The sequence below is a fragment of the Lasioglossum baleicum genome, chromosome 13 (genome assembly GCF_051020765.1).
Source record: "Lasioglossum baleicum chromosome 13, iyLasBale1, whole genome shotgun sequence".
In the NCBI taxonomy this organism is placed as follows: domain Eukaryota; kingdom Metazoa; phylum Arthropoda; class Insecta; order Hymenoptera; family Halictidae; genus Lasioglossum; species Lasioglossum baleicum.
The window spans coordinates 11,089,741-11,115,803 of record NC_134941.1 but is presented as its reverse complement, the minus strand read 5'-3'; the positions used below and the strand labels follow the sequence as shown (position 1 = coordinate 11,115,803).

The following is a 26,063-nucleotide window of genomic DNA, read 5'->3' as shown; positions in this document are numbered from 1 at the left end:
CAGCGCAGTATTTACGCGCCTTCTTCGATCGATGTGGTGATCTCAGCCGGTGGATCGAAATCGTGGAAATTTCGCTTCGAGAGACATGAAGATGATCCGGTACGTTGGAAAATGGACGCCGAACATTCTAGCGGACTACCTACTGATGGGACACACCGGAGGATGAGAGTCTTCTTCGAGGATCATCCCGGTGAGTCGCGTTTCGAACAACCACTGATTCCATAACCTAAAATGGCGACAGTTCCGTGAAGCTAAATCGATTGTCGCGGGTTTAACGCTTAATTCGACAAATCGAACTAATCATTCCTCTCTTGATCGATTCGCGAGACATTCACGATGCACACAACCAACAATAAGATTCCGACCTGACCGTTACGACGGCCATAATCGTTTTACAATTCGAAAATCGCTTAACAATTACGTAAATTACGTGCGGCTAATACTCGCGCACCGGTTTCCGAAAGAATTCGTAGAAACTATTCGCGTGCCTCGGCCAATTACACCGTTCGCCCGGCAATATATTTGAATCCCAAATATGGACGAACGTTTCAGGGAGATTCTAATGGCATCGGAACATATTCTCAGTATCGTTATCATATAGTAGCACGGACCATCGAAAAGCATCTGTAATTTTAACAGACAATTATTTAAATCTATTCGAACCATCATCGAGCCTAGGATCATCGCTCGTCAATTTCTAGCCGCCATTTCGAACGTTTCGATTCTCGAACGCGCCGACGCGATGCTGTCGATCTCTCGTTCCACCGCTTTTCGAAATTTGCCGCGCAGCGAATGCGCGCTCATTATCATTCGAATCTTTTCGCGGGGCACGTAGTCGGTTGCAATTTCAGAATATTTAAACTTTTAGAGGAGATTCGAAATCGATTTTGGTGAATATTTAGAAAAGGGGACTCCTCGCTCAATGACCTTGGAATATGTAGTGAAGATCATCTTGAATAATTTTTTTTTATGAAATTCGCCATTTTAAAGATATTTTGGTTTGGAAAAAGGCAGAGTTCGCCGTAGTGAGTAGCCGTAGCTTTTTGCGAATATTTCGGAAGAATTTGTTCCTGCAATATCTCGTACAAACTTCCCGTAAAAATTTGTTCTTGAGGGTGTCCCCTCTTCTAGATATTTACCTCGGTTTTTTCCAAGATTTTCGAACTCGAGCACTGCTGTGAAAATTTGGGTGAAGCTAACAAGGGAAGGACCCCAAGTGTCCGACTTTGATTTTGATAATTTTTTGTGAGATGATGGTATACGGATCCCTAATTATGTATGCAAAATATTAGGTGTAGTTACTCAATAGTTTTAAAGATATAAACAATTGAACTTAACCTGCTTACACGGCTAATGGAACTTTGAAAACTTGAAACTTTAATGGTTTATATCTTTAAAATTATTGAGTAACTACACCTAATATTTTGCATACATAATTAGGGATCCATATACCATCATCTCACAAAAAATTATCAAAATCGAAGTCGGACACTTGGGGTCCTAGTCTTGTAAGAATCGCGAGGGTGTTCCTCCTGTTTGCAAAGGGTCGAAAGGATTGACAGTATCGAGGAGAGAGAAGGATGCATTATCGATGGATAATGGGGCAGTAGCTCGTTAACAGGATGCAACGGGACGTGGAAAAAATTTGAGGGGATCTGGGACGGATCGTTTTCGAAGGGCACAGGACAGACACAGGACGCATCTTCCAGCGGCAGCAGCCCTCGATTGGTCCTTACGATGACAGACGTCGGCGACGTGTGGGGCAGCAGGAAACATGTGGACGACGCGACACCGATATCTGCCCTCTCGAGCAGGCCTCGAGTCTGCCTTACATCACTTACGAAAACGAACGAAATTCCATCCGGGTCGTCCCACGAATTCTCGCTATTCTCCTCGAAGAGAAGATCGAGATTCGCAGCAAAGACCTAAAAGCTAGATAGACGATAGGAAGATGAACATGATCGAATTGGATAGGCGTAGCGTAAAGCGCAAAAAAGCGGCGTTATCGCGATGGATATTTGCGAGCGATAACGCGCGGTCGAAATAACGTAGAAATTAATCGGAGAAGATACTTGGCCGTCGTCGGCGGAACGTAACTAGTATCAATCTTTAAATCCGCGAAAAAAAAGGTATTAGGTAACACCATTTATAATTGGAAACCAGCATGCGAGATAAGGCGAATGGACGAGATTCTGCCCTGTTATTATAATCGAACCCCGGCGATCTCGCATAGGAGTGTTTCGCGGCGAAATGAACGGTACATGATGGCGGCGCGTCCCGAACAAACTTGTCGAACAACACACTGTTGCTCGCCGAGGATCGCTATTAATATTTATAAAAAGGCAGCCGACTACCGACCGATCGGAAATTGCGATAACGATCGCGAAAGAAAGCGAGTTTATGCCGCCTCGATCGATCGGCCCGGTGCGCGCATCGTACGGCGGTGTCGTTTCAGGTTCGCCACCGAGATCAAAGAGAAAATGATCGATGGATCGAACAGCGCTCGATCCCCTTATCCCGAGGATGCTAATTAATGCGATTGGGCCGAGGCTGCGAAAAAATGAACAACTCCTCCAGTCTGGTTACATTGCGTTGCATCGGTGATTAAATTTGATTCGACGACGTAATCTCGCCGATAATGACAGTCCCGAGCATGATCGAAGCGGTCCGAGAGCTGCATAATTTCCAGAAAAATTTACCGCATCGAATCTCTCTTCGGATCGCCTTGATTGCTGTCGGCATCGCACGCGCGTCCGAGATTATACCGTTTAACGACAATGTATGTATGTATATCTTTCCCGATCTAAATTGATCTCGCGTCGATCGGTTTCGAGTTCTCCGATAATCATCCACGTGAAACCGAAACGATCTTGGAGAGCCTAGTGGCATTTATGATTGGCATTTTGTTGGACCTTCGTTGCAATATTTACTGGCAAACCGCGTTAGAAATGTCCCCACCTTTTTTGCAGGTGGGCCAACGTCATTATAATACGAACGGCCATCTGGGCCCGCTAACATGTTAGTCTGACCTTTTCTTTTGCGGTTGTTTTTATAGTATATCATAAATAATACCCATATTTCTACAGTAAAAATTTTGGGTAAAAGGAACAAACTTAATACCCACTTAAATCCGGATCGCCCGCGTAGTCAACTGATGCCCTACCGCCGAACCTAAACAGGTATCTTGCACGTAAACACTATGATCTGACCTAAGGTGAAATGCCTGGACAGCACTTTCTGTTACCTTTAATTTTATCAGTTTAGATAAACAAAAATAATTTTTTAAGAGTTCTAACATAAAATTCAGATTTTGTACAGTAATTTAAAATCTCAAGATCATTGTTTAGATTGATATTTTAATTGTATTAACTAGAATAATTCAAACCTGGTAGTTGGACATATTAAATCCAATCTAAGTTATGTACCTGGACAAATTGAATTTACATATGCATGTAGTTGGACAGCTACTGCCATTGCGTCCCAGTATAGAGTACTTATATGTATTTCACAACACTCCTAAACTTGGACATCTAATATTTGAATTAATAATTATTATTTAAGTTAAGTTTGATTGCTAATTTATTTTAAAATATCAATATTATTATGCGTGATAATTATTTTTTGTCCAAGGGCTTAAATTATGTCTTTTTTTCTAGTAAAAGTACAAACTATAAATATACATGATTCTTTGAATTTATTTTTAAATTTCAATTGATGTCTTGATCAAATAATATTCATACCTACTTGTAGCTAAGAGAGGCCTCAGAATATATGAAATAATTATTTATTCTCTTAATTATTGGTTTTACTATAAAAATTCAATTGTCACTTCTGGCTTGTCCACACTAGGGCATTTCACCTTACTAGATACATCAACCAGGTCATATCAAAATATCTAAAAACCAAAGGTCCATTCCGAAGAAACCCTAAACGGTTTTCTCATACTACTTATACTTCCTCTCGGAAAAAATGGGAAAATTAAAGAAATAAATAAATTCCAAGGCTGTGCACAACAAAACTTTAGTGGACCAACCATTGTATGGTTGCTTATTAATGTAAATAAGAAAACGAAAAAGTCGATTTGGTATATAATAAGTAATAAGGTTTTAGTTGTAGCAACGTTTCTCTAACGTCTGTTCTGAATTTCCTGTTAATTAATTAACTATAGTAATTGGCAAATTGTCATAAATATTGGGCCAATCAGAGTTGGGCAAAAATTGTATTGAAATAAAAATTTCGAATAAAGTGTGTTTAAAATCCACTTCGAAATTTTTATTGAAATAAAATGTTTGCCCAAGTCTGGAGCCAAGCAACACCCAACCGTTGGCCACCGTTGGCCAACCATAAATGCTACTAGAGGAGAGACTGAGAATTCGGTCGAGAAACCGAATCGGAGATTCGATGGGGGCCTTTGGCGAACAAAATGTACGCGCGATGTAAAAATAGCTGATTTCGCTGTTTTCCAATGCGTCACGAGTCGCGGGGCAGTGCATCGTGCGGCGCGGTGTTTGCGTTCTGGCTTGCGCGTTTACGCGTGCGTTCCTCGTTGCGTGGGATTTGTATCGTTTCGAAAATCGATCTTTATTTCGAATGTCCCCAGAATCAGACAGGCTTTGCTTCTCTCTTTTCATCTTTCTCCACTTCTTTCGCAGTTTCGACCGCTATCTTGCCCGTTGGATCTGACCGGTGTGCGGCGTGCCCTCGATTCGCACCGCATCAAAATTCGATCGATTTTTCGGCGTGACCGTGCACAAATTGCAGACGATTGCACACTGGCCGGGCGATCGAATTTTAAATTTCCATCTATGCTAAGCGGTTCGCGGAGCGCTGCGTGGCCGCGGGCCTCCCGTCGTCGAAGAGAGAATATCCTTTCGAGAACCTTGAAATTTCTCGCGTATACACTCGTGGTTTCCATTTTGCGGATTGCGTCACCGACACCGGGGCCGAACGAGAAAAAGGATTCAGCGAACCGATCGAGGATTCGCTCTTTTATTTATTTATTCGTTCGTTTGTTAACCGGATAGTACCAGCTCGTCGTCCGCCTCGTCCCGCCTCCCGCGTCTCGGCGCCTCGCGAATCGCGAATTCAACCGGTGCGCATTCCGATTCGGTGATCGGTTCGCGATCGCGTCATCGAGAGCGCATTGGAATTCAACATTTTACTGATATTAGGTAATTTCACAGGTGCAATTCTGCTGCTCGCTGGGAACACTAGAAGAGAAGAAATAAAATTGATTTTTGGATCGTTGGAAAGGAGAGCAACCCCTAAGGTGGATCTATGGGTGAATCGGATCAACGGAGGAACTGGAAATCGATATGCGATCGAGAGTTCGAAGGAAACCTAGAGGAGGACGAGATTTGCGACGCGTCACGCGTAGAAATCGAGAGGATGGGACGAATGAGTAGACGCGTAGAAGGACCGCAGAGGAAGAAGAAGAAGAAGAAGAAGAAGCAGTTGTAGATGAAGACGACGAAGAAGAATCGGTGATGAGAAAAGAATAGCGGAGCGAAGAGAAGAGAAAAGAAGGGTAGCGAAGAGAAGAGAGGAGAAGGAAGGTGAGCACTGAGGGATCGCGGGAGGGAGATTACTGGAGAAAGAGCGGAGTATGGCGGCAGAAGCGATGTATAGAGGGTGGAGGAGAGAGAGAGGGTCTCTCGGAAGGGAGGGAGGACCGCTAGGCGGAGGGGGGCGCAAGGCTCGGGGTAGCGGGGCATCAAGGGGCGGCAGAGAAACCGAAGAGGGCGAAGAGGGCGAGGAGCTCCGCGTGTAGGAGAAAGAAGGAGGCGGTGGAGGTGGCGATGTGGCGATGCGATGTGGAGAAGCAGGAAGAGGTGGAGAAGGAGGAGGAAGAGGAGGTGATAGAGGAGAAGGAGGGAGCTAGTCGTTGGCGGTGGGTGCACGCGGGTGTAGGTATACGTTCGGCCCCTACACGCGAATACGTAAGATACTACAGGAGAGAAGAGACGGAGAAAGAGACGTTGAATGTTCGCGAGGAGAAGAGGGAAAGAGAGAGAGAGAGAGAGAGCGAGAAAGAGAGCGCGCGCGAAGGAGAAAGACGCAGCTGAGAGCGAAGGATAGAGGGAGAGAAGAAGAAAGAAGAAGAAGAAGAGGAGGAGGCCTCCGCCTCGACATATATGCGGTGAGAACGCGCGCCTCCTGACTCAGTGCTTGACAAGCCAGCAAGCTCTTAGGATCCACCGGGTTTCACCGGGCACGGCACGCTTCGCCAGCTGCCTGCCACTGCCACGCGAGTACACGCAGACAGCGGTTTTGGTTCTTCTCTTTTGCTCCGTCCTCTCCTTCCTCGCGGCTAGGAGGGTTCGCGGCGAGTATCTGTCTTCCTTCCGGGACCCGTTCGCAACATCCGACCCTCGGCGCTCTCGATCTCTCTCTCTCTCTCTTTCTCTTTCTCTCTCTCTCTCTCTTACTCTTACTCTTAATCTTACTCTCACTCTCACTCGCTCGGTCGTTATCTCTTTATCTCTTTCACGTCTAACTTTCTTCCTCTCTCTCTTTCCCGCTGGCATCGTATCACCAGCTGATCGCGCGAGGCTCGAGGTTACCGATAGATCGTGGTCCCGGAGAGCCGAAACAGCTGAACCGGTGTGGCGCGGTGATTTCCCCCCGGAAGCGGGTCGCGGATCCTCGATCCCGTAGATCGTGGATCGCGAATCCGACAGGACCCCGCGCAGAGGAGAACACGAAGAAACAACACAAGTGGTGGAACACGGAAAAAAAGGACTTGAGAGATCGAGCACGAGTGCGTTCTGGAAAGGGGATGGCAGAGGAAAGGAAGATCGGCGGTCTGTGACAGCAGCGGTGCCATGATACGTTCAGGAAGACGCGCGGTGCACCGGTAAACTGTGTGTATCAGTAGCGCGCGCGTGTCGAGATTAAAGTTCGCGCTGGAACGGAGGTCACGAGGGTTCACCGGACCGTTTCGTTTCGTTTCGTTTCGTTACGTTTCAAGGGGGAGGGCGAGGAGAACGACGAGGAGGACGAGGGGGAGGAGGAGAGGAGGAGGAGGGGGTGGTGGTGGTGGAGGAGGAGGAGGAGGAGGACACCGAAGGAGAGCCGCAGAGAGAGAGAGAGAAGAGACGGTCTTGAGAGCCGGTGAGCGACAGAGCATCGCCCCCAAGTGCAATGTGATTTTTAAGGATGTCCTTCTGTCCTTTTGTGCTTCTAGTGAGTGACTATGGTAAATGATTTTGTACGGTGAGCAGGTTAAACGGAAGCAGTGGACGGAAGAGCGGTGCCTCTCTTGTCTCGAGCACTCGTTTCCACCGTTACCGGCCGCACTCGACGTCGTCGGCGTCGACGTCGACGGGAATACCTCGGCGCTCCGTTCGCGTTTACGCGCGTTCGTCGAATTGGTCGGACAGCGGCCCGTCAGCGAAACGGGTGAAACGGGAGGAACGGGAACAAGAGGAAGAAGGCAGGTGAGAATCGTCAAAGGTACCGCCAGTCCGATAGTGATTGTGATCGTGCCGATTGCCCGATAATTCGGGTGATGCGCCTAATCCGGCTCCTGGACGCGGTGACGAGCTGCGCGTATCCAAAGTATCACCCTAGGACATTGCCCTAGGAGATCTAAGAGGCCAGGGAGGGCGGTATCGCGCGATAAATCACGGAAGAAGAAGAGTATCGTGACCAAGTAAGAGCCGGAGCAGGTGAGGCTGAAGGTGGAGGAGGACGACGAGGAGAAAGAGGAGGAGGAAGAAGAGGAAGAAGAGGAACATCGACGTCTCTGCAAAAGATTACCGGCGGTAATCTTCGTGAGATAAGAGGCGAGGCTATCCGAGAGGAGGAGCGTTCGCAGGCGGGCCGGTCTACGAAGGCTCTGACTGGGAACGATCTAGGAAGGATTTGGGAAGGATCGAGCACGATGAGGCCGAGCATCTGATCGTTCGTTTCGCGACCAAGGCCGATCGTAAACCGATCCGACGAACGGTGACCTTGAGCAAGATGGTCAGGAGGGCGCTGCTGCTACTCTCGCTGGTCCTCCTCGGTGCCTTCGACGCACCCGGCATCGAGAGACGCCCCGTCAGGTACTTGGCGATGGCCGTCAACGCTTGCAACACGTGTAGGATGCACGAGGAGATCAGAGCTCTTAGCCTCGAAGCAATCAAGGGACAGATACTGACCAAGCTCGGGCTGACGCAGGCGCCGAACATGACCGGCCGGGCGCTCCCGAGGATCCCGCCGATCTCCAAGCTGATGGACATGTACGGGATGCAGGCGGATCAGCCACAGCCCCTCGAGCCCGGCATCACGCACTACGAGGAGATCGACGAGTACGCCGCGAAGACCGAGAGCGTTTTCGCCCTGGCCCAGCCGCGTAAGTTCCATCTCTTTTGCCGAGTCGTAATCCCTAGTCGTCGAGAACGCGTTTCGTCGCGTTTCGTCGCGTCCCGTCGCGTCCCGTCGCGTCCCATCGCAAACTACGCATACGCCGTACGCGAAAGCGCGCAAAAACCTTGCGAAACCGCGCGTGGCTACGCTCGTAGCAGCTGACGGGAGTTTTCCTTGGCAACAACCGAATTAACCTCTCGACTCCCGTGCAACCATCCCACGATATCGTGCAACTGCAATTCGCAACATTGTAGTTTCAATTGAAACGCACTCAACTGGTCGCGTCAATCCTCTCCGTCGAACTGTAAAATTAATTATGTAAGCCGACCGTCGTCCTGATCTTTCATCAGCGGCATTTAACCTCTGCTACGTGCTCCGGGGTCGTTTTCGACCCACGGACAATGCGTTCGCGATCTTTCGCGAAAAGATTGAAGCGCGCGAAAACCGGGAGGGCAGAAAGAAAGGGTGGCAGTCAGGATAGATGGTTAGGACACGAGGCGAGGCGCGAACGGCTAGCCAGCGGATAGACGCATTCTAAATTCGCTCGATCGAACCCTTTACCTCGCTCGCTGGCCAGTATTCCAGGCTTCCCCGGTCGTTCGTGTGGGTTCTGGCCGACCGGGATCGATTTGAAATTCGATCTTCCGCCTTCAGGCTTCGAGGGCTGGTCGCGAGGAGATAATGGGCCTTATCGAACTCCTTCCCGTCAGCCTTCTTCTTCTTTTTTTTCTTTTCCTCTTTCTTCTTTTCGTTCGTTCCGCTGTTGTCCGTTGTTGGCTCCGTTTTACGCAATGGTTCGCGGTCGATCGATTCACGGTTAATTGATCCGCACTTTGGACAACCCGCTCAATGAATTCGACACTTTCAATTTTCGTCACACTCGGAGTGGAGGGGGAACTCGAACGCGAGTCGATCGAAATTTACGAGAAACTCGAGGAGGCTGAAATTAATTTTGGACAATTAAAGTAGCAGGGAGTAGTTGGCAATAAAATTGAAAAATAATTCGGAGTGTGAAGGGGTTAAGTCAAAGGACGTCTCGGATGGGAGCCGCGCCTCGCCGCACGAGTAATCGTTGGATCGCTAGATCCGCCGGTGGTAACCTGTGTTTAACCTCTCTCGTTCGACCGAAGCGAATCAAGGGTTTCCCTTCGAAGAGCCTATCTCAGGGGTGCGCGACGTTTGAAACCTGATCGTTTGCGGCCGATAGTCTGGATCCGTACATCGACGGGACTCTCGAGCATACGCCGATCCGCCGAACCCGCGCAATTTCTTCTGCATAGTGTCCCGCGTGTTTGTCGAAGATCGTATCGTTGTCGGGCAATTTCTCGGCGTTGACCGCGAATGGTTTCGTCGGAGCTGATTCGGTTGAAGCCTCGCCTATTCAGCGGCGCTAGGTGATTTGAACGCGTCAGCTTGAGGCGCCTTGCTTGCTCGCTCGGCTGTCAAACGCAGCAGAAAACGGCCACGATCGAGCTCGCCGAAGGCGAAGGACGCGGCGATCGAACCGCGTGTATTCGTACTTATTCGCGCGTATTCGGGGCTTGGAGGGGACTCGCGTCTCGAGGGAACCAACGATAAGTTACGACCGGAGACTGTCGGCGTTTCGAAAGTTGCGACTCCGTTATCGGCGGACAGATTAGCCGAACGATATACAAAATATATAACCGATAAAAGACTAGGCGAGGCTGTAGCAAAGAGTTTTGCGAGATACGCGAGTTCGGAGCGTCGGTAACAACAGTACAGAGCGATTCGATGGCGGACGGGTATCGAAAACGCGGAGGGTTATCACCTTGGGCGATCCATATTGCTCTCGAAACGCCTGCAGCCTGGAACCCGAAGCCGCCGCCGCCACCGCCGCCGCCGCCTGGTACCCGTTGCAGGGCGATCTCTGGTATTCGCATCGTGCGAACTTCTTTTTTTTTGCTCTCTCTCTCTCTCTCTCTCTCTCTCTCTCGAAACCGCGCGCACCCCACTGCCTATGTTCTCTCCCCGGCTTTCTCCATATTCGCGTGATTCTCGACTATTCTCTCGCTATCTTCCCATCTCCGTCGGCCCGTCGCGTCGGGCCCGTTCGCCTCTTCGACTTCGAGTCTCTCCCCCATGCTTCGAATCTGTTCCTTTTTTCTCGGCCCGTTTCGTTTGGCTCTCGCGGACATCGGCATTCCTCTTCTGTTCACCCAATTTTCGTTTTTTCTGCAGCCCGCCACGGCATCGCATACTCGGTTCGCGATCTTTTCGCAGCTCCTTTTCGCCTTCTACCCCCTCCGTTCGTGGACCGAACGCGTTTTTCTCTTAAGGTACGTGTCCATCCGAGAGTACTCTAAATTTGCCTGTCCGTTTCAGAGTACTTTAGAAATTCGTTGCTCCCGGAGATTGACGCGAGAGTCAACTCCCTTGGAAGATACTCTCAGGTACGTGGCCATTCGAATTTCACGCGTGTAGCTCTCAGATGGAATTCGATAGTTGTAAGAATACTCGTGAACGGAACGAGAACGAGTAATTTTCGAATAAAAATCGAAAGATCGGTGTCGGTGTATGAATATCTTTAAATTGCCCATTGTTCGATTTATGCATATCTTTAATTTGCCCATTGTTCGATTGATACATATGTATAAATGTATGTATACAATGGCAGAGAAAAACTAACTCAAAGGTTCTCACGAATGGCGTTTGCGTAGCAGCTGATAGTTGCTCGCCGAAGGAAAAATTGAACGTGTTTATTCGCGAGTTTCAACTTACTGTTCTTTCTCCGAGAGTTTTGTACACTTTGAGTTTGACTCTGGAGAGTAACTCGCGATAGTTTTACTCACAGATGGACACGTACCTTTATTCCCGCGCACAGTTTTCTCCCGTGGGGCTCTGTCGCTCCTCTCTCTCTCTATCTCTCTCTCTCTCTCATTTCACGAATTCCTGCCGCCCTTTCTCCGTATTTTTCCCTCCTCTCCCCTATACGCAGTGATCTCTCGTTCGGTGAAACGACCGAACGTCGATTTTTTGTCGGTCGTCCTCGAGAGATCGATCGATCCTCGCCTCTTGGTCACCGCGGCGGCGGTCGATCTCCTCGCTCTCTCGTTCGCTCCAACTTTTACTCGCTCTTTCTCTCTCTCTCTCGCGTTGTAAAACGCGAGCCGTGGAAAGGACGTTTTTATCATCGTCCCCCGTGGATGTTGCAACGTCGCCGCTGCGAGCGCAGCGTCAAATAACGGCCGTTTTCGCCGTGCAGGACGAAACGCGCAACCGGAAGTCCAGGTATCCGTTCCCAGGGAAATTTTGTCAACGTTCGCTGTGTCGAGCGTCGCGCGGGACGCTCGTCGTCGGCGATCGTTTGCGGATCGTTTGCTGACAACAGCCCGCGGGGAACGCTCACAGTTCCACGGGTAGGTGTCGCGTTCCTACGCCATATCAATTTTCGACCGCTTCGCCAAACTCTCCTTCTCGTCCTTGTCCTCGTCCTCGCCCTCGTCCTCGCCCTAGCCCGATCGCCAAACTATCTCGACGTTTCTCCGCTGTTCTAAACTAACCCTTTCGCAGTCGGTACTATTTGAACTTGAAAGTTAAGCATTTCTTCCGACCTAGAATAGCGGAACTTTTACATCACTCCAATATGAATCAATTTTTATTCAATGAAATAACCACTTTAATGCAAAATAGACATTTGATAGTGTGATCGACACCTTTGTTTAGGCTTGAAACACTAAATTTAGAGTTTTCAGATTGTAAATACACTATATGCGAGTAATTAAAAGTTAAGAACAAGCCAACCACAAAACATTTATCTACTCTTCTTTTCATTTGTAGTTGCCCTTTAATAATCGTTGCGAGTAAATTTCAAAGTATACCACCTTTAGTGTTTCTCGCTTTACTATAGATGGTCAACTACTAGCTAACGTATTATATAATATAATTAGTAGTTTCTTGTTTTCAATGATGTGTCAACTTCAGACGCAGTTATTGAATCTTCAAAACTGTCTATATAATTTGAACAATACAATTAATTTTTAAACGACTTCGAAAAAGGAGGAGGTTACTCAATTCGATCTGTATGTGCCTTTTTTCCGCTTTTTTTTATGTACGTTCACCGATTACGCCGCGATGGATGGACCAATCAGGACGAAACCTTCTGCATCTTGTAGAGTATGTCTCCCGATTGGTCCCTTGAAAACAAATTTTGCATTTTTTCATTCGTTGCGAAAAACCATCCTACGGTGTTCTACAAATTTTGCTCGTTCCACTAAAAAGTGCGAAATAAAAAAATTTTATAAAAAAAAATTAAACCGACTTCGAAAAAACGCACTAAAAAGTATGAAATAATTTCCATTTAATTTATGTGAATACACACGAACTTGAATACAATACAATCTTTTCGGAGGCGGCGCAAAATTGAAAATTTTCCAATTGACAGATGTTGCTGATTATGATTTCATTGGAATATGGTGGACTTGGAAGTCAGTAGGTGGGAAGAGAAGATACATTAATATGTGAAAGCATGTAGAAGAATTTAAGGACTTTCGTAATTTCCAGTGTCGAAAATTTTCAATTTTGCGCCGCCTCCGAAAAGATTGTATTGTATTCAAGTTCGTGTGTATTCACATAAATCAAATAGAAATTATTTCATACTTTCTAGTGCGTTTTTTTTTTTAAATTTAGCTTCGTCACACAATGTAAGAAGTTCAAACAGCTATTTAAGAAAGGATAAAAGGCATTCACTATTATTCAAGTAGAGAATTTTTCTTAATGTACGTCAACGCGAAACGATAAACATTACGACGCATGGAAATAAGAAAATCTCATAACGACACCAACGAGCGACGATGGTAGGCGACAGCGGAGTACGGCGGGTGCTCGGTCTCTCGGCACGAAGTTGAATCGACGCGACGCGCGACGTCCGCCTACGGCCTACGATATCGTCGACGATCCGAATTACGGCACGGTGGCCAAGAACGTCGCAAAGAATCTACGAGGGAACGTCCGAAAATATAAGAGTTCTAACAGCGGCCTACCACCTACTCGGGCAGCTTCAACGCGATAACGAGCGATGAGCCTGACCTAGGCTGTGTGCACCGGCCCTGACCTTCGCAGCGGTTCGAGGCCGATTCATTCTGGTTTGGGCGTACTTGGAAATTTCGTCCGTGGAGGAACCGGATTCGAAGTAGACAACGAACTCTTTATCGTCGCGCATTCCGTATCGCCGAATGGCGTCAAAGAAGCGCTTTTCGTCGGCGAACATATTCTTTTTTCCTCGTTTGCGGTTCGGTCTTCTTTTTGCGCGAGATCGGAAGATCGGATAGGAGCGGTGGTAACGATCGTGTCATACTTTGCACATATGTATTTCGTTTGTTCCTCGTTGAACTAATGAAATCGGTACGTACACATTTCGCTCGTTCCTTGTTGAACCAATGAAATTGCATAATAAACGAACGATATTCAGCGATAAACGCGAAACGGGGAAACCCTAAGAATCGTCGACGCCCGTCAAATAATGCATTTGCCCATCGCGCGAATACGAAAGCGAAAAGTCACCAAGCTGCGAGTCTCCGGCAGTCTCGATTCGTCGTAGAAGTAACGATTCTCTCGATCGAATAATACGCGATACATACTTCTCCCGAGAAAGGAGAATCGTCGAAGGAAAAAATCTGTTTGGAGATCGGGGCTCCGATTTTGTCGGTTTTCTTTGGTCGAGTAAGTCGTCGGTACACCTGCCCTGGCGAAATTAATAAATCTGAAACGGATATATAAGCCGTTGAATAATGACAGTGCAGTTAGTGGCACTGCGGTCAGCATACTCGCAGACAGGCGCCGTGCCATCAGTGATTCTCATTTTACATCGTTTCTGTCGATCCGACGCGTATCGTTTCAGTCTCGCCGTGAACCGATTACGATAACGATTATGGTTACGGTTACGATTACGATCGGAACGATGTATATGATTTCGCCCGATTCTTCGCGATATCGATGGGAAAACGGTTTGCGAGCTATTCGCGAGGAGGATGGTGTCGTTGATGCGAAAAGACGTCGGTGATTTGGGAACGATGATCGAGCGGTTCGAGCCGCGGAAAGATCGATCGTAGTCACGCAGTCGTGGCAGATATTTAGTCGACGATCTAGATCGATCGGCCGTCGATAGATCCGTATGTAACCGATTGATTGGACGGTAGCGCCGATCTAGAAAACCAGTTTGTCGTGTTCCTGACTCTCTCGGAGGCATTAGCAGTCGCGAATATCGGTGCTGCGTTGCAACGCGAGCGCATTTAAGGACTACTAGAGTTACATAACAATTCGATGGGTATTATCGCTTGCTTGGACGTGTACCTACAATATTAGATCGATCGTATCGCGTTACCGCTGCCTCTTGCGCGGATTCTCATCTCATCTCGTTTCGTTTCTCCTCTTCTCCTCTCTTCTCGCAGGCGACCGATTATTTCTCCGATTCCGTTCTATTTTTAAATTACGCGGCGATCCTGGCGATCGAAGGATCGATGTCACGGAACGGAGTCGCGCGTCACCGTCGATATTTGCGTCGGACCGGTCGATCTCGAGCACGGGGGCGCGTGAAACGCGGTGAAGTTGATGGGGTGCAACGGGAGGCGTTCCCAACCTCGATTGCACGGCTCGTTTCGTTTCGGTTCGATTCGTTTGCATTTTTCTCGGCGCACGCGATCCCCGGCAGATCCTTTTCGAGCTTTTCGAAGGTCGAGGAACGGAAGATCGAGAGAACGGGAGACAGGAAGCGAAAGAACCGGAGAGAGGGCGAGCAGGCTCTATGGCATGTGGGAAGAGAAAAAATGAGAAAGAGAGAGAGAGAGAGAGTCGGAGAGAGGGAGACGCGTGACCCAAATGCGAATTTTATCGAGTTACGCTGTTATACTGTCGAAGTGCAGTCACAATTGCAGGGCGGCCGTTCGTCACGCGATGCAAATTGCTCGAGGGCGGCAGTTTTTACGTCCGGTTTCTGGCGTGTAACGCGGAGCCCCGAAGACCAGCCACGGTGTTGGTCCCTCGATGTCGACGCTGATCGACTGAGCGACCGGGCGCGCGTCGCACACCCTTCTTGCCTCTCGCGAACACGCGGAAAACACGGTCCCTCCGAACGACCACCGGAAATACGATAAGTGCTTGCAGATACGGGCTGCAGGATTTTCTTAGAGTCGCGCGCACGGCCGAATTAAACTTATCGCCGATTCCACGCCCGATTACCGTGTCCCGGGATCGTTAACGTGCCTCGGATCGCGTTCCTCGGATCGCCACGAGAACCAATTCCGTTAACTGCTCGGTTTACGGCCACCCGACACACGTAACCGCCGCACCGCGCCGCGTTTCGAACCGTTTCGACGCGTTTCGACCTCGGTGCCGTCAAATCTCGATCGCGATACTCGCGGCGGAACCGCTCTGGATAACGAAAACGGCCGTTTTCGCCAGAAAGCGACGATTAGGGTGACGTTAGCACTCTCTAAGAAGAGAAGCCAGCGAGAAGAAAAGAAGCGGTTCGCGAGATATTCGCGATCGGTCGTTCACCTCGACAGGTATCCGAACCGAAGATCGTTGGCGCGATGAAGTATTCCCAAGTCGAAGTTAGAGGGCACGTTATCGAGCGAGTTTCGACCGAACGGGAGGGACGGGCCGGGAGAGGGTGGGATCAGAGACCCGGGACGGAGATACGGCACTGCATTACAACATTAATTTCGGGGTTCAACGCTCTTGGGGTGGGTGGTCGTGGTCGTACTCATAGTCTTACTCGCAGCAGGTACAGCCTAGGCTGACGCAAACTTCTCGACACCCTTCCGTAACCCACCCCTCGCCTTCCGATTTCTGATCCTCCGCTCTCCCTCTCGCTCGATCCCGAACCGTCTTTAATGAGTCTCTTCTCGCGGATTTTCCCTTTCCGACGCGTCGCGACGCTCGATGCTGAAGATCGCGTCGGAAATAGACAATATAGACATAACAGCGTGTGCCACGAATTTCGGTATTAAATTTCGGCGAATCGAACGGGACACGATAGGAGCAGCAGATACGCGATCGATTGTGCGTCACGCGGAGCCATGCGTTGCCGCTAGACGATTTGTCGCGGCGCGATATTTTTAAACGTTGTCGCCCTTAAGAGTTGTCGCGGCTGCGAGTGAAACAGCCGAACCGAACGATAACAGCGAAAAGTGCGGACGAGGGTACCGAGTCGGAGCGCGGGAGAGAGCGAGGGGGACGCAGGGGGTCGACTCGTATCAATTATTTCTTCATTTATTTATAGGCAGGGCCACGACACCGCGGTATCACCGTTGTTTTCCATCATTTCCACTCGTTCTGAATATCCACGAGCGAAAAATCCTTCGGCTTTTTCTTACTTTTCCTCTCGCTCTCTCTCTGGCCGCGATCGAACAGCTTCCCGAGCGTTACCGATCGATAAATCGTTTGTCGAGAAACTAGATAACGTTGATTGCGGCCTGGCCGAGCAATGCGAGTGACCTCCGTTCGCTAAAACTATATTTATCTGTGTCTGCGCGGCGAAGCCACGGTGTACTTAGTGTGCTTTAGCTTTAGCTTTATTGTCTATCTCTCCCCGCGTCTCTCTTTCTCTCGGTTTCAGCCGGCTTTCTTCTCTCTTCCTCCGTTTCGGCCGACTGTCCTCGTCCTCCGACAGGAGGCTTTTTTCCTCTCTTTTCCGACAGCCAGGTTAGCCGCGGCCCCTTTCCTTCCTCTGTCGTGCTCACTCTCTACGCATTTATTTGTGTCTGCTCTTCTCGTCGTCACCGGATTTAAAATCCGCGCGCCGCACCGCGCCGCGCGCCACGTGTTTTCGAGCCCCGGACTGTAACACTGCAACGCTGTGACGCTTTTGCACGCTTTCAACTTCGACGCTTGTAACGCTGCAACGTTGCATCTGCCCCCGTCGTCGTTGTCGTCGTCGTCGGGATACGCGATCCAGAGTCGCAGCGCCGAATTCTGAGAACAAAGATGCTTCTCGATTCTCGATCGTCTTCGCAGTCTCTCGCTCTAACGCTTTTCATTTTTCTCCTTTATTCTTTTCCAAATCGGGAGGCGGTGGTTTCCCCGTCCTCTCCGGGTTAAATGTAGACTGAAAGATCCCGCGACAGACGGTCGGTAGCCGCGTCTGGACCAAAATAAAATTGTCGTCTTCCACATTTTTCGTCGTGACGAGCCTCGTTCGATGCTACAAAGAGCAACAGCTGTCCGCGTCGACGAATCAACGCTGCGACTCGCTGTCCGCGAAAAGTTTCATACCTTGTTGACATACCATGATTTGCAGCTCAAGTTTTCGAAGTTCAATTGTTTATATCTTTAAAACTGTTGAGTAACTACACCTAATATTTTACATACATAATTAGGGATCCATATACTGTCACCTCACAAAAAATTATCAAAATCGAAGACGGACATTTGTGGTCCTTTCCTTGTTAGTGTTAATATCCTTTCCCTTTTAAGCACTTTCATAATTATGGGCACAAATGCTACTAGGAGTCGTTCAGCAATGCAAATGGAAACTCGCTGTCCGCGAAACTATTGGTTGGACAAAAAAGTACAACAATTTCGGTATTTTAAGGTGAAATGAAAAACCGAATTTCTTTATTCAAGCAATAAACTTTAATCGATAAAATATTTTCTCATTTATTCTTTTTGGCAAAAGATCATCGAACAACAGGGAGAATATCTTAATCATTAAAATTCATTGCTTGGATAAAAAAAATTGGACTGTATTTCACCTTAAAATAGCGAAATTACTTTCTTTAGATAAATTAACAATTTCGTGGGAAACACGTGTCGCGTTAATTCGATAGTACCCGTGCAAAGTTTCCGTAGCGCCGCTCGGTAACGAAAATGGAGGCCGCCGGTGCGTGGATGCCGAATAGCGAGCAGAATAATTTGCAGAACGTCACGGTTCAAGGACAAGAACGATGAGAGGAGCAGATTACGGGAACCTGTGGGTCTCGTAGGCATGCTCGTCGCCGACGATAGCGCGCGGTTATCGAGCCGCGTTCCTTCGAACCTCCAGCTCTCGTTATCGTTGTTCGGCGTCGTTATCGTCGACGCTTACGCGTCGCGTTTCGATCCGTTACACGTTTCCGCGACAGTCGGAGGGTGGGACGTTGTCTTTCTCCTCCGTCGCGTTTGCCTAGAATCGACGCACAGTGGAGTATTTGCCCCGAAATGTTGACCAAAACTATTTTAGCGTTATTTCATCTCTTGCATGCATAATGTAATGCGTCATTGGATTCGTCTTGACGTCAGCTAGAAAAATATGTAATAAAGAAATACATGGTGGCATTTAAAAAATTAAATAGAATTAATTTTTTATAATTTTCCATAGTGGTATTTATACATTGAATATCGATTAACTTTTGTCCGAAACAGCTTTTTGCCAAATTATCGGCTGTGCCTGAAAAATCGTGGTAACTATTGCAGTAGAAAAAGTTATGTTAATTTGCATTGCAAACAGAAACCTTTATGGTATCCAATGGCGCAAAACGGAACATCGGGACTGATTTGGAAGCCTAAAAATGTCTTTCTTGAAAAATTCTGCAAATACGAAATATCGCAGTGAGTCATTTTCAAACTTGAGTAATTTTCAAGAGACAAACAATAAGAAAGTGTTTACGAGTTTTCATTTCAAATGTGAGTCCATACACATAGTATAAAGTAGATCGTATTAATAACCTTTCGGAACATGCAGAACGGATCCTTAATTCTTTACTACACGATTCACGTGCACGTGTACACGTGTATTTTAGTACCCGTTCAAAATCGCGATCTCTCCTCTGGACGCACAGCAGGCAGTTACGATAAATGGATTATGGATCGCAAAGCGCCGCGTCCAGACGCGCTCGGGAGATTCCGCCTTAACTCGATCAAGTTTCTTTGCACGAAATTATTTATTAAAGAGGAGAGCCGGGGGAGGACGGGGGCGTCCCGTAAACCGATTAGCGAGCTGTGACGCGCGGCGGGAATTTTCGGGAGGGAACGTTCGGACTCCACGTCGCGGTCGAAACAAGGACGCGACGTCGACCCGGCGAATTCGCGCAATTAGTCGCGATAAATTGACTCGAGGTTGTCAGGAGGGAGAGGAATAAGAGGAGGGAACGATAATTGCTCGTTTCCATGGCGGTTCCTGACGCGGCGATCCGACGAATCCAGGAAATCGTTGGATTCGGCGATCCGCGCTCGTGTCTGCCTCTCCCATAACTAATTATCTCGGGACGAGTCTTGAGAAATTGGACGTACGCGATGCGGGGAACGTGACAGCTCGAGTGACAATGCCAGCGATACACCGCGACCGTTCTCCTCTGTCGTTCGAGTCGTACAGTAATCGGCGCGGTGACGCGCTCTGCCCAAATTATTCAATGTACTTTGCCGAATCGTCCGCGATTCCGGTAGGGTCTCTTCAGCAATCGGTGGAACCAGAACCCGACAACCCAGTTCTTTCTCCGCGATTTTCCCGATTCCGATGTTGACGTGCTCGGAAAGAAACGCGCGACATTTCGCGACCGTACTCCACCATCGTTCGAGTTATCGAGGTCCATTTACAATAGAATAAAGACTTAACATAAATTACTAAGAAAGGACATGCATAAAAGAAAAAAAAAACTATTGGTATAAAGGTACTGATATTATGAGTTAATCCTGCGTAATTTTTTTTTTGAAAGTTTGTAACGACCCATTAAAATAGTCAATACTATTATATAGAGTGTTGGAATTCGCAATAATTCGATTTACAGGATAGGAGTTGTACGGTAATCGAAATTATTCAGTGTGCCTCGCCGAATCCTCGGCGATTCCGGTAGGGTCTTTTCTGCCAATCGGTGGAACCAGAACCCGGCAACCCAGTTCTTTCTCCGCGATTTTCCCGATGTTGACGTGCTCGGAAAGAAACGCGCGACATTTCGCGACAGTTCTGGAAAAGGCGCGGAGGTGGTCTAGTTCGGTGCGTTCCGATCCGGTTCGGTCGAATCGAGTCGAATCGGTCGAATGAGTCGAATACCAGGACGAGTCCGTTTAGAAGGGGATGCGGGAGCGGATTGTCGAGTACACGCTTAAAGGTCGAGCGACGCGACGCGACGCGACGCGACGCCGACGGATCGGTTCAAGGAAAAATGCGGTGGTTCGCGTAACGGTACGATTTCAGGTGGCTTTACCCTTCATGGAAGCGGTCTCGAAGCGAGCGATGACCCGAATAGAGTCGGCCGGGGCTAACGCGCTTCCCTACGCGTATATAAATCTGCTTCGGCGTTTTTCCTCCTCTCCTTTCCTGTCCTCGACCACCGTTCCCTCGCCGCGATCTCCGGCGCGATCCGGAGATCAGCGACGACGCGGGTCGCCGACAGAGTACGGTGGTCGTCGGTCGTCGTCCATCGGGGTAAATGTCGGACGCACGTGCTCGAGCGAGCTTCGATCCGTCTCTGTACGTCTCTCTCTCGCTCTCGCTCTTTCCCGCGGACAGCAAGAAACTCGACTTTTCTTGCCGGTCGGTCTTGATTTATTGCCAATCGCGGAGCACGAGGATGCCGCCGCACCGCGGTACACCGATCGATCGGACCGATCTCGTCCGACATCGATTCCGCGACGTCTCGAATCCTGTTGCCCCTTGTTCTCAAACGTTCGAACACCGTAACGGAGCTCACTCTTTTTCGAGGATAACGTTCGATTCGGTTTCAGATCAGAGGCTGAGGCATTCGAAGGGCAGCCTGGACGTTCTCTACTTCAAGTTCTCCGACAAGGTGGTGCAGCACCGAGTCACCAGGGCGGAACTGTCTCTATGGATATGGGGCGGCGGCCAAGAGGCGGCGGACGTAAAGTCCGGCGATTCCGAGAGCCACGAGGACAACGGTCCGGTGACCATCACGTTGCAGAGGATCCTCCGCGGGGTTACAGAGTCCGGGGCGCCGTTGCTCGGCCCGCCGTTGACCACCAAACACCCGAGGCCCGGAGGCCGCGGTGGTTCCTGGGTCACGATCGAACTCAGAAGAATGGTCGCCGAGTGGTTCAAACACCCCAGGGACAATCTGGGCGTAGCTCTGAAGATCTCCGGACCTGGACCCAGCACCGGCACAGGTACCAGCAGCGGCGGCAACCACCGTAGGAACTCGAAGCTGGTCGAAACCAATCCTGGCGCCGAGTACGCGCCGTACCTCGAGGTGCAGACGCAGGAGCTCGACTCACGGAGGGGGGCTAGGATCAAACGAAACATAGGACTCAATTGCGATGAGACCACCCAGGAGACCAAGTGCTGCCGGTACAAGCTCACCGTGGACTTCGAGAAGTTTGGCTGGGATTGGATAATCGCGCCCAAAAAGTGAGTTCTTATTTTCTTTTCGTTGTTGCAAGTCTCTGGATTGCTTCGCTGATGATTTTGGGGTCTGTTTATACTGGAATATTTCCGACCAGACAGATGTTTTTCAATACATACCGTAGGTCTACATACTTCCGTTAAAATGCATTGAAAAATATATGTCTGGTCGGAAATATTCCGGTATAAACAGACCCTTAATCGTCGAAACTTTCTGTTGTGCATTGCCAAAGTTGTTTTTTCGACTTCGACGTCGATCCTCTTCAGTCTTGTTTAAATATGTACTTCGCTAGAGAAGTTTATTAGCAGAACAAATCAGGAACAGGTCATTTTTACTCATCCGGTAGTTCCAGTGTTAATTACATCGATTTGATTATGCCGCGATGTTCTAACTTGTAGATCGCGTAGAGTAGAAGTTAGTTGGGCGACGCGTAATCGACACGCGACGATTTTGTTGCCTCAGGTACGACGCGAACTACTGTTCGGGCGACTGTCCAATGGCGTTTCTGCAGTCGTATCCGAACACCCACATCGTGAGCCTGGCGTTGCCGCCGAACAACACCGGACCGTGTTGCGCTCCGAGGAAGCTCTCCGAGATCACGATCCTCTACTTCGACAACGAGTATCAGATCGTGTTCTCGCGGCTGCCGGGCATGGTCGTCGAGAGATGCGGATGTACATAGTCCACCGTACGGCTCGACGAGGAGCGACTCCGACGACGACGACGACGACGACGACGACGAAGAGGAGAAAGACCCGAAGGAGGAGAAAGTGGAGGAGGAGGAGGAGGAGGAGGAGTTGGAGGAGGATGCCAACGGAATGACGCTCGTCCGACCTGTCTCGCGACGATCCTGGACGGTTCTCGTTTCTTTTCCTTTCTTTCCGTTCTTTTTCTTTCCGTTTCGTTCCTTTGTTTACCTGCCGAGAGACTTTCGACCGCGATTCGATCGTTGATCGGTCGTCCTCGTCGTCGCGTTCTCGATCCTCGACGATTCCCTCGGCGATTCCTCGTTCGATAGACTGAAAGTGCCTTGTTTTTGGGGTGTGTTTTTCGGTGCCGTGAGACTCCTTCCCCCCCCCCCCCCCCCCCCCGTTAACGGTCGAACAAACAGACACGAACGTTTCGCGCCTGGTTTTCAGGCTGGATTTTTCTATGCAACGAGCAACAAGCAACGAGCAACAAAGCAACGAGCAGCCGAGGACGGCGACGATGACGGTCTTGGACGAGCCGACGCGAGACGGGCACCTCGATGCGTAACGATGGTCCAGGAGGATGGTCCATGGCAAGGCGGATAGTTCCTAGAGTCACGGTATTATTTTTGTGGTGTCGATGCGTTTGCACCTGATCCCAAGAGAACGACCCCGCGAAAGAATTATTTTTTATACGGGAGCAGCTTGTTGCATTTTTCACAGGAAAACAAATGAAAAATGAAGAAAGATGGAAAGATGAATCTCTCTCACTCACTCAATCTCTACATTTCTCTCTCTCACACTCTATCTATCTATCTAACTCTCTCTCACTCTCTCTCTTTGGCTGTTTATACATACACGTACCTATACATATTTCCCCTGTATGTATCGCAACGAAGCGTGCGAGCGCGTGTACGAGAGTGCGTGTGTGAGTTTCGTGTAAATATTTGGTAAGTTAGGCTGTCCTTTCATTGTCGCTTCCTCCAGGAATCTCTGTTTGGTGTTTCCCCGAGAGCAGAGCTCGCGTATTCGCATTCTGAAATATCATCGCAGATATGAAATCTTCGTCGGACATCGATTCTCCATTCTCCAGAAGCTTCGACACGCGTGATCAAAATATTTGGATCGGAAGAAAAACCGCGGGAGAACGAACGAGTCCCTCTCCTCTTTTTGCGATTACTCGATCGCGTATCGTCCGATACGTTTGTAGATACTGACTGCAATAGCCGGCGAATCGCACTCGGTGAACACCAACGAAACTCTCCTCGTCGACAGCCACGACAACGGTTCCCGACGGTTTGCTCGAATCGTAGAGACTACCAGTAGCGCGTTATAACTGGTTGGGGCCTTGGGCAAAGTAGAATTTCGGAGCCCTAACCCCAACTAGATAACTTTATGAGAAAGACGTAGAATTTGGATCTTGGATCTTGGTTTGTGTTCGGGGCTCTCTTTTGCCTGGGGCCCGGGCATTTGCCCAAGTTGCCCATAGAATCCATAAGAATCCAGATCTCAATCCATGCAATGTTTAATACCCGTGCATTTCTGTTTCACGGGTACACGTGGCAATCCGTGAATCAGATCTGTTCGGCACGTTCGAGTCCGGCGGCAGACGCGTTTATGTTTTCCGTTCGAAAAGAATTCGATAGAGGAACATAAACGCGTCAGTCAGCGGATTCGAACGTGCCGAAGGGATCTGTATTACACGGTTCAGGTGCCACGTGTGTTTGAGTATCTCTACTGGAAACGGGACGCTTGGCGGGAGCCGTTCGCGTGGCTGGATCCGCGATTCACGAATCGAATACCGGACGCGACAGAGGAATTTCCGCGCGTATAATAGGTAGCTAGATTAGACGTCGACGGACCGCATCAGTGGCAATTATAATTTATACCTATGTGTACGTATATCGTGGCCAACTTGCGTCCTTCGTCGCGATCGAAAGACAACCGGACGGAAGGACGAGGTTCGACGACGTGGTTTTATACTCGATCCCGCGTCTTATGTGATTCAGTGTAAATTATGGTAGTAATCGTTGTGATATCTAGTTGCTTGACTCGAGAGCACGCCGACCGCGAACAGCGTCCCAGCGTACCGAGGGTCCTCTATTCTCCTGATCCTTCTACGGACAGAAACGTTTTCCTGTGATTCTCCATCTGTCTCTTTCGTTCTCTTCTTCCCGTTCCTCTGATTTTCTTCTTCTTCGTTTCTCTAGAGCAGGGAGTTCCAACTTGTTCCCCTCCGAGAGCCGCGAGGTCCCCACCGTTAGTCAAACCAATTCCCACCACTACACACAGTCGTAGTTAACAAGGACGAAGTTCTACTGCAGGGTGGGCACGTAGGGGCCCCTCAAACCCCTGCTTCCCCCACCAACCTTCCTCTCGCGAGGCCTATCTTTTTGTTTAAGGGCGGTGGGGAAATGCAGCATCTACGCATTGACTTCCCCCTACTGATGGAAGTCGGGGGAAGTGTGGGACTCGCACGGTTCCGGAAAATGGACCGTGCTCTACCCTCTAAAACCCCACCGCCCTCTCGGGACCCTGTGCGACCTCTAGACCAGAGACTTATGCGACTCGCAGACTCACTTTTCGCATTATTTGCGAGGTCTACGCACTGCTTTTGACGGACGAAGCGCGTCCTTGCTCCATAGTAACTGGAGGGGAACAATGAAAACTAAGAGTGGGGGAAGGAGCCGCGCGTGGCTCACGAGCCACATGTTGGAACTCCTTGCTCTAGAGTGAATGTAGAAGTTCTACGACGCTAGGATTTGCTGTAGCTACACGCTTTGCTCGACCTCTCGGTTTCTCGCGGAACCAGAATAGAGCATCGACGAATTCACCTTTTCTTCTTTCGATTCGCTGTCTTCTTGTTCATCGTCCTCTCCTCCCAATCTGTCCCCTCGCGTCCTTCATCTTCTACCCGCTAGACGCATACACACACACACTCAGACCCACGTACCAGAGTCTCTCCTCTCGCCTGGTCCCCATTTCCTTCTTTGTTTGTCAGTGTACCTATAATTAAAGCAAAAAAAAAAGGAAAGTAATGGAATTGTGTACTCCCAGTATCGAAACGAGGGCGGCGAATATCGCATACTTATTACATGTAACGTGTACTTCCTAGGTAGAGAGTATTCATAGAATATTTATTCGCTGAAATAAATGGTTTTTCGATGAAACGTGTCTCGATTTTCCCGAATCCATCTCGGTTTTTTCGACCTCTAACAGATCCCTGAAAGTCTCCGGATAAAAGCGGCCACCGGAGGAGAGGGAGGCAGCGACGCGTCACTTTCCAGCGTGTTTTCTTCGGCGCAGAACGTCGCGTTGCATCTCGTCGGAATGTTTCCGTTTCTTCTGCAATCGCCATGATTCTGGGTGCGACGACATGACGCGATAAACTTTCGGGCCACGAAACGATTATTGTTCCGTGGGTTGTTTTGTCCTCGGAATTGCAATACTGTAATTCGTAATACCGTTGTTCGTTGTCCATTTCCGTTTCTGTTTCCTTTTTCACCGGGTCGCCTATCGTGGTATTTTCCCTGGAAACTAGAAGGTGAATACCTCAAGGCTTTGAGATTCGCCGATTTTTTCCGAACGCGAAGCTCGGTGTTCATACTCAATATTTTTAATGTTTATCGCGGGTCAAAGTTAAACGTGCCTCGGGTATATCGTCGGTCGCGCGTGCGTCTTCCCGATACCAAACGAAAATGACGCACCGTTTCCGCGGTCCCGGTCGACCAAC

General features: G+C 49.1%; 1 protein-coding gene across 2 annotated transcripts; it reads left to right on the top strand.

The window, feature by feature from the left end:
- The first annotated feature begins 50 nt into the window (after positions 1-50).
- Positions 51-25,500, top strand: LOC143215467 (growth/differentiation factor 8). Of its 2 annotated transcripts, none has more exons than XM_076437599.1 (4): positions 51-190; positions 5,184-8,338; positions 21,010-21,646; positions 22,104-25,500. In XM_076437599.1, the coding sequence occupies exons 2-4, from the start codon at positions 7,966-7,968 to the stop codon at positions 22,321-22,323; spliced, it is 1,230 nt and encodes a 409-aa protein (XP_076293714.1). In that variant the 5' UTR covers positions 51-190; positions 5,184-7,965; the 3' UTR covers positions 22,324-25,500. The 2 variants fall into 2 exon arrangements, with proteins under 2 accessions (XP_076293714.1, XP_076293715.1); XM_076437600.1 differs by lacking the exon at positions 51-190 and having other exon boundaries at positions 7,054-7,113; positions 7,224-8,338.
- Positions 25,501-26,063: the final 563 nt, after the last annotated feature.